We start from the raw sequence: 14,901 nt of genomic DNA on the forward strand, positions 1-14,901 counted from the left end.
GGGCTGGTTTCTGGGCCCCAGTGGGGCTAGGCTGCCAGGCGCACAGCTCTGTCTACAGTATTACACTGTGCACCAGGCTTACAGAGGTGAGATGCCGGAGAGTCCCGCCTGGCCCTGGGTCCAGCTTGCTGTGTGGCTCTGGCCACATCACTTGGCCACTTTGGGTTTGAGTTGTTTTATTTACAAAACGGAGCTACTGAAAACCACCCTTCCCACCCTGGGCCAATCTAATAATTTGCAGGCAGCCCTGGGTTCAGATCTGCCCCTTCTGCTGCCACCATGACCAAGGGCAAGTCCGTTTACTTCTCTGAGCCTGGGTGTAAAAGCGTTAACAACATTTTCAGCAAAGGGTTGTTGTGAGTTTGAATGAGATGATGACTGTGGGACCGTGTGCCCGCCCCCTCAGGTTCGGTGTTACTGTCTCTCTGTTGCCGGGGACACAGGGGTGATGGGACAGCTAAAGCTGCCATCCTCCAGGAAACTTTCCAAGGTCTGTTTCATCCTTTCAGCTCGTACATCCAGAGCCATGCTACTAAGGGGGCCACAGGTGGGCGCAACCCAGGGGGTGATACACAGTAGTATTCATCTTTGGTTTCTCCAGACCAAGACCCAGGCTAAGCCTATATTTCAGAAGGGGAAACTGAGGTCTCAAGTATCAGAATATCCTGCCATCAGCTACGGGGCTGTTGCTAAAAGACCACTAGACAGGGATTGAAATATCTAGGGTCTGTTTCTTTGGGTCTCAGTTTCCCCCATCTGAAATGGGCTTAAACTAGGTCTCTGTGGCATTTGACAAGTCTTCAGGTTTGGCCCAAAGCCCCTCTCCAGGAAGGCTCTCTACCTGGGAATAATATGGAGGGACCAGAACTAGGGGTGGGGGCACCTCCAGAGTCTCCCAGGCCAGAGGCAAGGCTAGAACTTCCAGAGACCTCTCTCTAGACTTCTTTCCATCTCTGTCCCCTCCCCATCCTGTCACCATGGTGACCCCTGCTGAAACCAGACCAAGAGGCAGCTTGGGGAGGAGGGAGGTGGGGCAGGGATGCTGGGATGTACGCATCCTTGGCCCTGCCCAGCCACACCTCAGCCTCTTGCTCAGAGCCACAGGAGTGGAGATACACGGGTGGCCATGGTTGCTGTACCTTATTAAACTGTACAGGAGAGCATTACTACTCATACATGTTAACTAATCATAAGGATTAATTATTAATAACTTATCAATAATGGTTTGCAATTTGTTGAATACTTCCATACCCGGTACTAAGCACTTTATATGTATAATTTAATCCTTTTGACAACCCATTCAAGGTAAGAAATTTTATCGCCATTTCCCAGATGAGGAAACATGATCAGAGAGGTTCAGGAACTTTCTCAAGGTCACACAACTAGGAATTGGGTAGGAGTTGGGCCTGGGATCAAGGTCTGTGTGAACTTGGAGCCTAGGTGTCTGTACTGCCCCCCCGCAGTTCCATGGCTGCCTTTGGCAGAACCTGCTGCCCCTGGGGGGGTCCTGAGAGTCTAGTGACAGACTTAGGGAAACACCATGTCCCTGGTGTGACCGCAGACCATAGTACCCCGAGGAGCCTCTGGTGGGCTGGCTCTTCTTCGTGTTGTCCTCACAGCCCAGGTGAGCTGCCCGTTTCCAGGCTGTGTGGGGCTCTACGTGCCCTCCCTTCACGTGTCCGGCCTGGGTGGCTGGACTCCCCATGGGAGCCCACCCCCGCATCTGCACGGATCCCAGGTGGAGTCCCTCTGGAGCCCCACAGCCTGCAGGCTGCTTCTCCCAGGGCCAGCCTGACGCCTTCCCACCCTCGCCACGGCCGGGACCTGCACCGAGCTGGGCGCGCTGCCCAGTGTGTGCAGAGCATCAGGGCCTGCAAGCAGCTGCGGGGTCTGCCCGGGAGCGGGCCGGCCCCCAGCTAATTGGGCCAATCTCTCCCCTCTGCCCGCAGATCTTCCACATGACCTACGACCTGGCCAGCGCCGTGGTGCGCATCGTGAACCTCATTGGCATGATGCTCCTGCTCTGCCACTGGGACGGCTGCCTGCAGTTCCTGGTGCCCATGCTGCAGGACTTCCCCGACGACTGCTGGGTGTCCATCAACAACATGGTGGTGAGTGCCCAGCCCTCGGCCCTCCCTCCAGGTGCGGGGGGAGGGGACCGACGAGGTGCAGATGGGCAGAGCAGGTCACGTAGGGCCTCGTGCTGCTACCTCTGCCGCCTTACAGCCTCCACTGAAGACGGGAGCCTCGCTCTTTGGTGCTGATTGCACCCAGGGAGACTAAGACCAGGGCTTCCTCAGATTGTATCAGGTGTGGGAATACCGGGCTGGTGGCTCCTGCCCTCCTATCTCTGCTCCCTGAGGCTGACCAACCATTAAAAGCCAGCAGAGTCCTAGGAAGGAGAAACCAGTGAGGGGCACTGTGGGCAGCCCACATGGACTCCCAGATCACACGTGGCTGCCGCTTTCTGCTCCAGCAGCAGAGCTGGGCTGTCCCTCTGCACCCTCCTCCTGCCCCACCCCACAGGCACACAGCCCCGTCCTAGGTGGGGTCCTGAGCAGGGAAGGCAGGTTCGAAGGAGCCTGATCCCCTCCCTCCCCCTCCACCCTGTGGGTGGGTGAGAGGAGCGGTGGGGCAGGGTTCCCCAGCCTCCTGTGAACAGGGCATGCTCCAGGCAGGGTGGCGGCTCCCCTGGGCCTATGGGCCTTTCTCTGGCTCTGCGAACCCCTGCGTCCTCCTCTCACTCCCATTCAGTTTGGTTTGGTCTCTAGGCAAACCCTCAGGGCCCCAGGGGAGGAAAAACTGGCTTTGAAAGAGGTGAAAGAGACCCTGAGGCATCTTTCAGCATCAAACAGGCCTTTGCAAAACAGCCTTTTGATGAGCTAAGTGTAAATGAATCGGCCACGTGGATTGAATTTCCCGGTCCCCAGAGGCTCAGCAGTAAAGCCAGAGCCCTGGCTGGAGGCAGCTGGGGGCTGCCTGGGGACGGGGAGCCCAGGCCCCCCCATCCCTGGAGATCATTGACCTCCCACCCTCTGGAATGAGAGCCCCTAGACCAGCTCAGCTGTGTCCAGGATGGTCTGAGTGAGCTTGAACTTGGCACGCAGCGCCTGTGCCTTCCTCCAGGTGCTGGGAACAACCTGGTGATTGCGGAAGTGCTTAGGGCTCTGGGCAGGGGTCCTGGGCGTGCAGTAGGGTGGCTTTCCACATTCTTCTAACGCATCTGCCTCTTGAGCAGAGAGCACTGGGGAGGTGGGTTTATCCGGTGGCCCCTTCATTTGGGGCAGTTTCCTCTGTGGGAGGGTGACAGGTCCACACATGCATTAAATTCAGGAGATGGCCCTTCTGAGCGCAGTGTTCCCACACTGAGCCTTCCTGGAGACACCGACTGGCTTTGGAGACAAAAATAGCCAGGAGCCTCGCTCCCTTTCTCCCTCCTCCGCCCCCAGCACTGTGTGTGTTTCAGGCCATCCACCTCTGGGGTGGGGGAGGGTACCTAGTGGCCACAGCCCTGGACGGATGCAGGCCGGGTTCACACAGGAGGCGACTTAGCTCGGCAGCTCTCTAACTCTGCTCACCCAAAACGAGGACAGCGTTTTCGGCTCCGTCTGCCCGAGCTTGTCCCCCCAGGGGAAGCATATCTGGTTTTATAATTGAGGTCAGTGGGGAAATGGGCTTCACTTGGTGGTAGTTCGGTGCGGGGGATGGAGCTGCTTCGGTGAGCTCAGGACAGCGGGGTGGCCCAGCCTGGAGCCCTGGCTGCCGGGGAGGCTCCAGGCTGCCCCCGGGCTGAGAGGTCCGGGGCTGTGGAGGTGGTGGGGCGTTAGGCGGGTGCCCAACCCTTCGCTGGGGCTTCTGGTCGAGCCCTGCCCCTCCACTGCCAGAGAAAGGCCTAAGTGAGGGATCCACTTGGTCACCATGGGCAGGTAGTGTGGGCCTCCCTGCCCCTCACCCAAGGCTTTCAGCCAACAGCAAGGTTGTAAGCCCAGGCCTCAGCCACTGGGAAAGTGAGGCGGAGGGGTGAGAGGTAGCAGGGACTCTTCTAGCTCTTCTTGAGAAGGGCCTGCCCTCCCCTTGGCCCAGGCCCCGCCCACCCCTCCCCCAACCTGTCCACCTTTGCGTCTGTCCACAGAACAACTCCTGGGGAAGGCAGTACTCCTACGCGCTCTTCAAGGCCATGAGCCACATGCTGTGCATCGGGTACGGCCGGCAGGCCCCGGTGGGCATGTCGGACGTCTGGCTCACCATGCTCAGCATGATCGTGGGTGCCACCTGCTACGCCATGTTCATCGGCCACGCCACCGCCCTCATCCAGTCCCTGGACTCCTCCCGGCGCCAGTACCAGGAGAAGGTAGGCTGGAACGCTCAGGAGAACCTGCCCGTTGCTCCTTCCCACAGGGAGCACAGGCTGCCAGCCACCGGGCCCCAGAGGGTCCAGGCCCCTGTGACGGGGGCCCCCGTATGGGTGACAGATGGGGGCGAACCCCTCCTAGGTGAGAACTTCTTCAGCCCCCCAGCCTTAAACCTCTAAATGTCTTTTTATTGGTACCCCGTTTTCCTCCTGCTGAAACTGGGGGCTTGTCTCTCCTGACTGAGGGCCCCTTTCCCTCCTGACCTCCCCACCCCGTGCCCACTCTCCCCTCCAGCCTCCTCCTCTCTGAGGGCCTTCCCATCAGCATTGAAACTTGCTCCATCTCTCCCTTTTTAAAAACGTCTGTCCCTCCACCATTAACGGGCTTTGCCTCCCATCTTTTCTGCTGCCTGCCTCTTTTCCATGGACAAATTCCTAAAACCAACCGACCAACCAAAAAACTCACATTGTTTACGGCTGCTGAATCCACTTTCTTCTCTCAGCCCATTGAGTCTGAGGTTACCTCTACCCTCCGTGTTGCTGAAGCCAGGGGGTCCTTTGGGGTCCTTGTCTTGCTTGGCCTCTGACAGTTATGACTCCCTGCTTGGCTTCACACTTGTTTCCATGACCACGCACTCTCCATTCTCCTCCCTGCTCTCCTTGGCTGGCTCGTCTTCTCAGTCATCCCACATTGGGCCCCTGGTGGCGTGGGCCCAGCTCTCTGCTTCTCTCTCCCCCATCTTCCTAGGGGCTGCTCTTTTCCCACCTCACCCTCACCCCACGCTCTGTGTCCATCTCAGTGCAGTGGGACCCAAATAGTATAGTCAGCCCCCACCTCTTTGGAGCGCTAGTAGGTGAAAATAGACTCCCCTGTTTCTGATTGTTCCTGGGGTACAGGGACTTCCCTTACATCTCAGTGTGGGGAACATCTGTTCTTGCCTAATTGTGCCTCCTGTCCCAGCCATGCTTCTGAAGATCCCCGCTCTCCACCCACAATCCAGGGATGGCTGGAGCAGCACCCACCCATCACCCCCGGGGTGAGCAGGAGCATTTCTTATTTGGTGAAGCCCTGGGCACTTAGGTTCACAAATCTCTTGTGCCCAAACCTCTTTTTAAGGCCCCTGCTCTACCCAGCCCCTCTCCTGGGCTGGAGTTGCTCTTCAACAAAAGACAGCCTCCGCCGAGGCCATGTTTGGATACATGCCCCACCTGATGGGTCAGGCCTCCTGGCTTCAGCCTCCAGTCCCTCTAACCCACTGCAGCCCATTCTGCTGCCTCTGCCAGTTCGTTACAACTGATGGGAAACAGCTCCTTCTAGAGTCTGTGGGTGAGGCCTCTCTGGTCCACAGTGTAACACAGAAGAGACCGACGTTTAGAGGAAACTCGATCGACCTCCTGGTCAGTGGGTCTCCTGTATCTGGGAGTTGGACAGTCCCTGTTGTCGGCCGGCCATCTTCACAGTATTGAACATGGTGAGGAGTGGACACTCTGATGGCGCCCCTCCTCCACTCCAAGCGGCTGGGAGTCAGGGCCACACCCACACCGAGGACCTCAATCTCACAGGTCGGCCGTAAAGGCCCACAGGGTCTGTGCCAGCTCTGGTCACCAGCAGCCGAGACAGGGTGGTGCGAGCTGGGGCAGTGGGGCCGGCTGGCTAGGGAGTAACGCCCTCTCCCTCTCTCCTGGGACTCAGTACAAGCAGGTGGAGCAGTACATGTCCTTCCACAAGCTCCCGCCCGACACCCGGCAGCGCATCCATGACTACTACGAGCACCGCTACCAGGGCAAGATGTTCGACGAGGAGAGCATCCTGGGCGAGCTGAGCGAGCCGCTGCGGGAGGTGAGCTTTGCGGCTGCCGGCCCGGGAGGGGGTCCAGGCCTTCCTGCTGGGCGGCTCCCCTCACCTCCACCTCCCTTTCTCAATCCACCCTGTCTGGGGAGCAGGAGATCATCAACTTTAACTGCCGAAAGCTGGTGGCCTCCATGCCGCTGTTTGCCAACGCGGACCCCAACTTTGTGACCTCCATGCTGACCAAGCTGCGCTTCGAGGTCTTCCAGCCGGGGGACTACATCATCCGCGAAGGCACCATCGGCAAGAAGATGTACTTCATCCAGCACGGGGTGGTCAGCGTGCTCACCAAGGGCAACAAGGAGACCAAGCTGGCGGATGGCTCCTACTTTGGAGGTGAGACAGCCAAGGGGCCCTGGGGGGATGGGGCAATGGGCTGGAGAGACACCGAGGATGACATCACAGACCCTCACGCCACTGCCTGGAGGCGGGTGTCCGTGAGCCCAGGGCATGGGTGGTCCCAGAGACGAGAAAGACAGTCTGGTACCCATTTGGTTGGGGGCTGGCATCCCCGATGCGGTCACGGCCTAGGGGTGGGGCCTTGTGAGCCCGTCCAGCTTCTGTCCCAGACAGCGGGGCCCCAGGTCAGGGTGGGGTGGGGGATCCTTTGAAGTCTGCCGGGGACCCCCCCCCACCGCAACCCCCTCCCCCCCGTGACTCCTGCCGTCCTGGCAGAGATCTGCCTGCTGACGCGGGGCCGGCGCACAGCCAGCGTGAGGGCTGACACCTACTGCCGCCTCTACTCGCTGAGCGTGGACAACTTCAACGAGGTCCTGGAGGAGTACCCCATGATGCGGCGGGCCTTCGAGACGGTGGCGCTGGACCGCCTGGACCGCATCGGTGAGGCGGCCCGGAGGGAGGGTGGATTCCCCCCGCTGCACAGGCCGGGCGGGCTCCCCTCTCCTCCCACCCTACCCTGAGCTCCTGCTCTTGTTCTGTGGCCCAGGCAAGAAGAACTCCATCCTCCTCCACAAAGTCCAGCACGACCTCAACTCAGGCGTCTTCAACTACCAGGAGAACGAGATCATCCAGCAGATCGTGCAGCACGACCGGGAGATGGCGCACTGCGCCCACCGCGTCCAGGCCGCCGCCTCTGCCACTCCGACCCCCACGCCCGTCATCTGGACCCCGCTGATCCAGGCGCCGCTGCAGGCCGCCGCCGCCACCACTTCCGTGGCCATCGCGCTCACCCACCACCCGCGCCTGCCCGCCGCCATCTTCCGGCCTCCCCCGGGGCCCGGGCTGGGCGGCCTCGGGGCCGGGCAGACGCCCCGGCACCTGAAGCGGCTGCAGTCCCTGATCCCGTCGGCGCTGGGTTCCGCCTCGCCCGCCAGCAGCCCGTCGCAGGTGGACACGCCGTCTTCCTCCTCCTTCCACATCCAACAGCTGGCTGGATTCTCTGCACCCGCCGGACTGAGCCCGCTCCTGCCCTCGTCCAGCTCTTCCCCGCCGCCTGGGGTGGGCAGCTCCTCCTCGGCACCCACGCCATCCGCTGCGGCGGCCGTGGCCGCCGCCACAGCCGGGTTCGGCCACTTCCACAAGGCGCTGGGAGGCTCCCTGTCCTCCTCGGACTCTCCCCTGCTCACCCCGCTGCAGCCGGGCGCCCGCTCCCCACAGGCCAACCAGCCGGCGCCCCCGCTGCCCGGGGCCCGGGGCGGCCTGGGACTGGCGGAGCACTTCCTGCCTCCCCCAGCCTCGGCCAGGTCCCCGTCGTCCAGCCCCGGGCAGCTGGGCCAGCCTCCCGGGGAGCTGTCCCCGGGTCTGGCCGCCGGCCCACCAAGTACGCCAGAGACACCCCCGCGGCAGCCTGAGCGGCTGTCCTTTGCGGCAGGGGCCTCAGGGGGGGCCTCTCCTGTAGCCTTTACCCCCCGAGGAGGTCTCAGCCCCCCTGGCCACAGCCCAGGCCCTCCAAGAACTTTCCCAAGTGCCCCTCCCCGGGCATCCGGCTCCCACGGTTCCTTGCTCCTGCCTCCGGCATCCAGCCCCCCGCCACCCCAAGTCCCCCAGCGCCGGGGCACCCCGCCCCTCACCCCGGGCCGCCTCACCCAGGACCTCAAGCTCATCTCAGCCTCTCAGCCGGCCCTACCCCAGGACGGGGCACAGACTCTCCGCAGAGCCTCCCCGCACTCCTCTGGGGAGTCCGTGGCTGCCTTCCCACTCTTTCCCAGAGGCGGGGGCGGCAGCGGGGGCAGCGGGGGCCTCGGTCTCCCCGGGAGGCCCTATGGTGCCGTCCCTGGCCAGCACGTCACTCTGCCTCGGAAGACATCCTCAGGTTCTTTGCCACCCCCTATTTCTTTATTTGGGGCAAGAGCCACCTCTTCTGGGGGTCCCCCTCTGACTGCTGCTCCCCAGAGGGAACCTGGGGCCAGGTCTGAGCCAGTGCGCTCCAAACTGCCCTCCAATCTATGAGCTGCGTTCCCTCCCTCCCTCCCTCCCTCCTTCCTTCTCTCCTCTTTTTTTCTCCTTTCTTTCTTCAGGTTTAACTGTGATTAGGAGATATACCAATAACAATAATAATTATCATTAAAAAACCCACACCAGAAAAACAAAAGAGCAGAAAATAACCAGGTATTCTTAGAGCTATAGAATTTTGGTCACTTGCTTTTATAGACTATTTTAATACTCAGCACTAGAGGGAGGGGGGAGGGGAGCAGGCAGGGCCCAAATGCAAAAGTGAGAGGAAGGCAGGTGGGTTCTCTGGGGCTTGGCAAGGGTGGGGGTGACCCATGTTTGGGATACCTAGAGCAGACTTGTCATTGTATTCATTTTAGGGCAATAGCCACCACCAGGCCCTTAGCTGTGAACCTGGAGCCCCACTCTGCTAGGGGTCATCCCATTCCTCCAGGAAGGGCTGCCCTTGGGTTTGTTCCTGGGGAGCCTCAGTCGCCTGAGTCCTTGGGACAAACGGGCCAGGGCCCTGAGAGTCTTGCATTTTTTCTACTGCAAACTTAGCAAGATATGTATATGAATATGTATATGTATATATATGTAAGATGTGTATATGTATAGTTATGTAGTGCTCTGTAGAGCCATGTAGATAGCCACTCACACGTGTGCACATGTGTGTGCAATCTAGTTTAACCCCATGTTGCCAGGACACCCAGGTCACCTTACATCCAGCAACCTGCCTTGGCCCGCAGGCTGGGCACCACAGGGCCTGGGGGAAGTATTCTCTCCAGTCCTCAGGGAAGAGGACCCCCCCGCCCCGCCCGGGCTTCTCAGCAGGCCCCCTCTCTCCCCGTCTCTGGTCTCAAATCCAGTCCCAGCCTGACCTCTTAGGTGGAAGCAGAAGACTCCAGGCTGTGCCTCTCCTTTCCTGTAGGGCCTCAAGCACATTCCCATCACCTCTGTGGCCCTCAGTTTTCTCATCTGTACAGGGGGAGGTGAGGGAAGCTTCTATTTATTGAGTCTGCTCTGTGCCAAGCACTGGTTTAGCACTTCACACACATGAACTTCTTCAATTGTACAAAGGCCAGGAGGTGTAGTTACTTTGATTCTTCCCATTTCACAGATAAGGAAACCAAGTTTTGGTAATTATTCCAGAATCGCATAACTACAAGTGGCAGAGCTGGGACTGATCTGAGATTGTAATCCAGGCCTACCTGAGGCCAAAGCCAATGTTCCTTTCATTAGAAAATTGTGTTGAGAGGGGCTGAATTCAACAGACCAGAGTTTAGAGGTAATCAGACCTGAGTTCGAATCCCGGACCTGCCACTTCTTAGCTGTGTGACCTTGGGCAAGTTATCTGAGCTTTCTGTTACCTCATTTGTAAAATGGGAATACTTATGGTACCACCTCACAAGGACCTATGAGGACCAGATAAGAAAAGTAGTACGTGTGAAATGCCCAGCCCAGCGCCTTGCACATATCATAGTAGGTGCTCAGTAAATCATGTTTCTTCTGCCCCCTCCTCACGTGCCCAGCGCATTGCCCCAGCGAGCTATGGTGAGAGCCTGGGGAGCTTTGGCTGCGGGCTCCAGGGCTTATGATCTCAGGACACAGGAGGTGGCTGCAACTTTCTAAGGGCCTAAGGAAGATGTGTGGCCAGTGGTGGGCTTGAGCCAGGCCTCCAGGTGTGGGAAGAGTTAGAGGGAGGGAAGGAAGGAAGGAGGGAGGGGGGGGTGTAGGATGGAGTGCACAGTGGGGACATGACTGAGGTGGATGTGGAGTTGTGGAGTCAGGGGCTTTGGGAAGGGATCCAGAGGCTGGATGGTCAGAGGGAAGGCCTTAGATGACAGGCTAAGGGGACTGACCTTGATTCCGAAGGCAACTAGGAGCCAGAAGCAGGTCCAGGGCGGGGGCCATTGTGAAAGCAGCTCAGACACCTGCCAGAGACAAGGCCAGTGGTCTGCCCACTGCCTGAAGAGCGGGAGGAGGTTAGGCTGCCAAGACCTGATTAATGAGGAGGGCTGGTACTGCCTTGTCCATCTAGAACCCTCCTCCTTACTCTTAAGCCAGAATGTTGACAAGATCAGGTTTTGTCCTGGGATGTGGACAAAATTTCTCCATAGATGGGTCACAGGGAGTGTGAGGCAATAATCCAGGGAAGAAGAGAGTGAAGGATCCTGGGATCTTAGGGAGAGACGAGGAGCCACCTGGCCTTGGTCTCTACTGGGCAGGAGAAGCCCGCTTGGGCCCAGGGAGTTCTCAGAGCTGGAAGTAGCAGCACTCAACTTGAGTTCTGCATCCAAACTCAGTCTAGTCCTGGAGGTGGCGGGGGCAGGGAGGGAATAGGAGTTGGGTGGAGGGTCCAGGGCCCTGAGTACGTACACACACACACACACACACACACACACACACACACACACACACACACTTTATAAAAAGCTCTGAGTACACACGCACGCGCGTGCGCGCGCGCGCGCACACACACACACACACACACACACACACTCTTTATAAAAAGCTCTGACTCAGCCCAGCCACTCCAGAGACTGGGAGAGCCAGGTCCAGTCAGTGGGCCCTCCCATCCCCAATCCCCCACAAGCAATTTTCAAATCTTCCATTTTTAAAACAGAAAATGGTAAATGCGCCGAGTTGTATATTCTATTTCAATAAAAAAATTCCAGTAGCTGCTGCCTTCTTCTAGGGGCCAGGGATTGGGATGGGGGGAATTCGGGAGCCTCAGGAGCCAGGCCATGGAGGGCAGTGGGACATGGTCCCTAGAGCACGGGGCGCTTGTGTGCACAAGCCTGTGCCCCACGAGCAGGCAGGCAAAGCTGCAAGGGAGTGCGAGGTCTGGCTATGGACAGAAGTGCGTACTGTGGGCGGGGCTGACGAGAGTCATTAAGGAGGAGGGTGAGAAAGAGAGTATGTGTCCTTTCTCTGCTAGTGTAGGTGCAAGACCCTGACTCAGGTCCTTCCCACCCCGGCTGTGGGGCTGCAGAGTCCCTGGGACTCCTTGGTGCTCCCTGAAGGAGAAGGATAGTCAGTGTGCACGTGAACTGCAGTTGGATACTGAAGAGGGAGATGCCCTCTTAGCTTGATTAGATGGGCCCTCAGATGGAGGGTGGCTGGGGGACAAAAGGTGACCAGGCTGGGGGGCGGATGCCATGGCCAGGACAAAAGGTTGCATTTCAGAGTGGCCATGGAGGGGCCACAGCCCGTGAGCTCCTGCTGGGGTTGGGGAATCTGAGAGGCCTCACTGTTAGGAGGTGTGGCACCTACTCCCCACTGTGGTAGGAGGGGTAAGCCTGACCCCCAGACCCTCTGCAAAGCCTTCAGATGGCTGCTTCCCCCACCCCTGGCCGCAGAGGGTCCCCGAGGGCCCTCGGAGCTGGACCTCGCCATGTGGGAGAGAGGCAGTGATCCGCCGCTGGAAAAGTGAAGTCCCAGGGGCTCCCAGCGTGGCGCAAAGATTGCTGTGTAGCCCGCCCTCCGGAGGGGAAAGTCCTCAGAAAAGGGCAGGGAACCCGTCCTCATCCCCATCCCCATCACTGATTGCTTAGTCGATGCTGTTGCCATGGTAACCGGCCTGGGAGTCCCGTTGCTAAGGAGGCAGCTCAGCAGGCCCTACGTCCCCATGACAACTGCCCCCTGCAGCCCAGGCAGCGGTGGGTCCTCTGGGACGTGCGGGGGACAGGGCAAGGCGGGATGCAGGCCTGGCCTCTGGGTCTATGGGGAGGACTTTGTGGACAGACAGCAGCTGCGGGGTGGGAGGGATTAGCTGCGGGCCCAGCCAAACTGCAAGGGGTAGATCCAGGAGACTCACCCCCACCCACCCTATGCTGGATCCACCCCAGGTCCACACAGGGCCTTGTTCCTCCACTGGGGCCTGGAGCAACTCCAGTCACTATCTTCTCTGTTCCCTGCCTTCAAAAGGTCAGCAGTCTGCTTAGTAAGCACCTACTGTGTGCTAGGCACTTGGTGCTTTCCTGTTCTCTCATTCCATCCTCACAACAACCCTAAGGGGGTAAGAATTAGCCTCAATCACAGTGGGCCAAAGGGCGCCGACTCAAACCTTGTTCCTCCCATTGGTGGTATGTACCGAGGGCTGGGTGGTAGGCGCAGTCTGTCTGTGCAGGCAAGAAAAGGTGCATAGTCTGTAGAGAATTTAAAAAGAAGAATAAAAATTACTAAAAGTGGTTTGCTTCTTCTTATCTTTCACCATCACCAGCTACCAGCGATTCTGAACAGTCAGTGATAAAATACTCCTCCCCACCATGGCAGACAGCCAGCCCCCCCCCCCCACCAGAAATGCCACCGAAGCCCCTGCTTTGACTCCAGCGAAAACCTGCCAGCACCAGGGTAAGGTCTGAAGGCACCCTCTCTGCCCTAGCAGGGCTAAACCAGATTGGGGTTTTTAAAAGAACATTTTAAAAGTTTAATAAAATCCCTCCCTTGACTCCATGTCTCTTCCCAGCTGCCACTCCCATCTTCTCAGCCAAACTTCTGGAGATCTGTCTGGACTCCCCACCCTCCTTTCCCTTCCTCTGAGTCACATCTTCCTCCACTGCAATCTGGCTCCCCCCTCTTCTACACAGAACAACTGGGTCCTCCATGGCCCTCATTGTGAAATCCAGGGCGGATTCCTCGGCTTTGTCCTGCTGCCCTCCCAGCAGTGTGTGGCCTGCTGACCAGCCCTCCCCAGCTTTCAGGACCTGCTCTCCTCTCGCTGCTCTGCCTTCCTGTTCAGCCTCAGCCTCAGAAGTAAGGGTTCCTTCTCCTGAGGCTCAGTGCTTCTGGGCCCCTGGCTGTGACCCCCATCTTCTCACTCCACATGTGCTTCCTGGAAGCCTCACCTGTGCCCATGGCTTCCCCAGATTTTCCCCTCAGTTCAGGCCCCCACATCCCCTGAGCTTCAGCCTGGGTGTCTGCTGCTGCTGCCCCCATGCAGTTCCTCATCCTTTTCTGGTCAACCATGGTCCTTTTATTCTTTCTTGAGCTTGCAGCTTCCAGTGCATTACAGAGCGAGTTCTCTCCAACCTGGCCCTCCCCCTGCTGATTTTGCATTTTCAGTCTTCTCTTGAGGGTGGAATATTTCATACACACAGAAGAAGATATAAACCTAATAGATACTTAATATTAAAAATGGGATAAACAGTCATGTACCAATCACTTGGTTTAAAAAATAGAACGTAAGGCATACCTTTGAAGGCATCTGCTGGTCTCCATCTGTATCCCTCTCTCGCTCTCCAAGAGAAACCACTCAGCTGAACTTTAATTTTAGCACCCTGTTACTTCTCATGATACTTTTTACTACAGAAATAAAATGTCTCCAAACAACGTGTTCAGTTGTATACCAAGGTGGAAGGGTGAGGATTGGAAGTAGTTGTCTTTGTGGGGAGGAGAGCTTTGTCCACAGTATTGTTCAGAATTGCTGACGCATAGGGATGAGCAGCAGCAGATTCAGTCCGTTTTATTATTGTTTTAAATTTCTTTACAAATAATGTACCTTTTCATTGCCTGCGCCGGGGTGGGCTATACCTCTTCCACTTTCATATACCACTGAATGTATTGTAAATTTTTGAACTTTATATAAGTGGCATCCTGCTGTATGTATTCTTCAGTAATCTGCTTTTTTTTTCCATTCAATCCTGTAATTTTGAGAGCTTGTTGATGCATGGAGCATAGTTTACTCATCTTTACTGCTGTATAGCATTCCGGTATCTGAATATGCCACCACTGACATATGTGTTCTTCGGGAGACAGATATTTCAGTCATTTCCAGTTCTCACTATTCCAGACACTGTTGCTACAGACGTTCTTGTTTGTGGCTCCTGGTACAGATGTGTCAGAGCATCTCTAAGCTCCGCATCTAGGAGTGGAAGAACTGAGTCATAGGGTGACTTAATCTTCACTTAACAAGATAATGCCAAGCCATTTTAACTAGTTCTAACAATTTACACTTCCACCTGCAGGGCATGAGAGTTACTCTTAATCCACATTCTTGCCAATGATTACAATCATCAGATTTTCTTATTTTTCCCAGTCTAGTGATATCTAATTGTGTTTTAATGTGCAAATCCCTAATTACTAGTAAGGCTGAATTTTTTTTTGCATATTCATTTGCCATTTATGTTTCCTCTTCTGAGCAATATTTTTTCATGTATTTTGCCTGATTTCCTGTTGTTGTCTTTTTGTTGATTCATAAGAGTTTTATACACATACATCTATTTGTTCATTGTACGTGTTGTAAATATCTTCTTCCAGTGTATGGCTTATATTTTCTTTCTTATTTTTGGTGTTCTTTGATGAATAG

The 14,901-nt window shown here is 57.0% G+C and overlaps 1 protein-coding gene across 1 annotated transcript in view; it reads left to right on the forward strand.

The window, feature by feature from the left end:
• Positions 1–10,955, forward strand: part of HCN4 (hyperpolarization activated cyclic nucleotide gated potassium channel 4) — a 44,457-nt gene extending 33,502 nt beyond the window's left edge. Inside the window, exons 3-8 of the mRNA XM_004276279.3 lie at positions 1,950–2,111; positions 4,133–4,351; positions 6,045–6,191; positions 6,296–6,536; positions 6,876–7,040; positions 7,147–10,955. Of these exons, the coding sequence (XP_004276327.1) occupies positions 1,950–2,111; positions 4,133–4,351; positions 6,045–6,191; positions 6,296–6,536; positions 6,876–7,040; positions 7,147–8,609 (2,397 nt within the window). The 3' untranslated portion in view covers positions 8,610–10,955. The remainder of the gene's footprint in view (positions 1–1,949; positions 2,112–4,132; positions 4,352–6,044; positions 6,192–6,295; positions 6,537–6,875; positions 7,041–7,146) is intronic.
• The last annotated feature ends 3,946 nt before the right edge of the window (positions 10,956–14,901 follow it).

The sequence above is a fragment of the Orcinus orca genome, chromosome 2 (assembly GCF_937001465.1).
Source record: "Orcinus orca chromosome 2, mOrcOrc1.1, whole genome shotgun sequence".
Classification (NCBI taxonomy): domain Eukaryota; kingdom Metazoa; phylum Chordata; class Mammalia; order Artiodactyla; family Delphinidae; genus Orcinus; species Orcinus orca.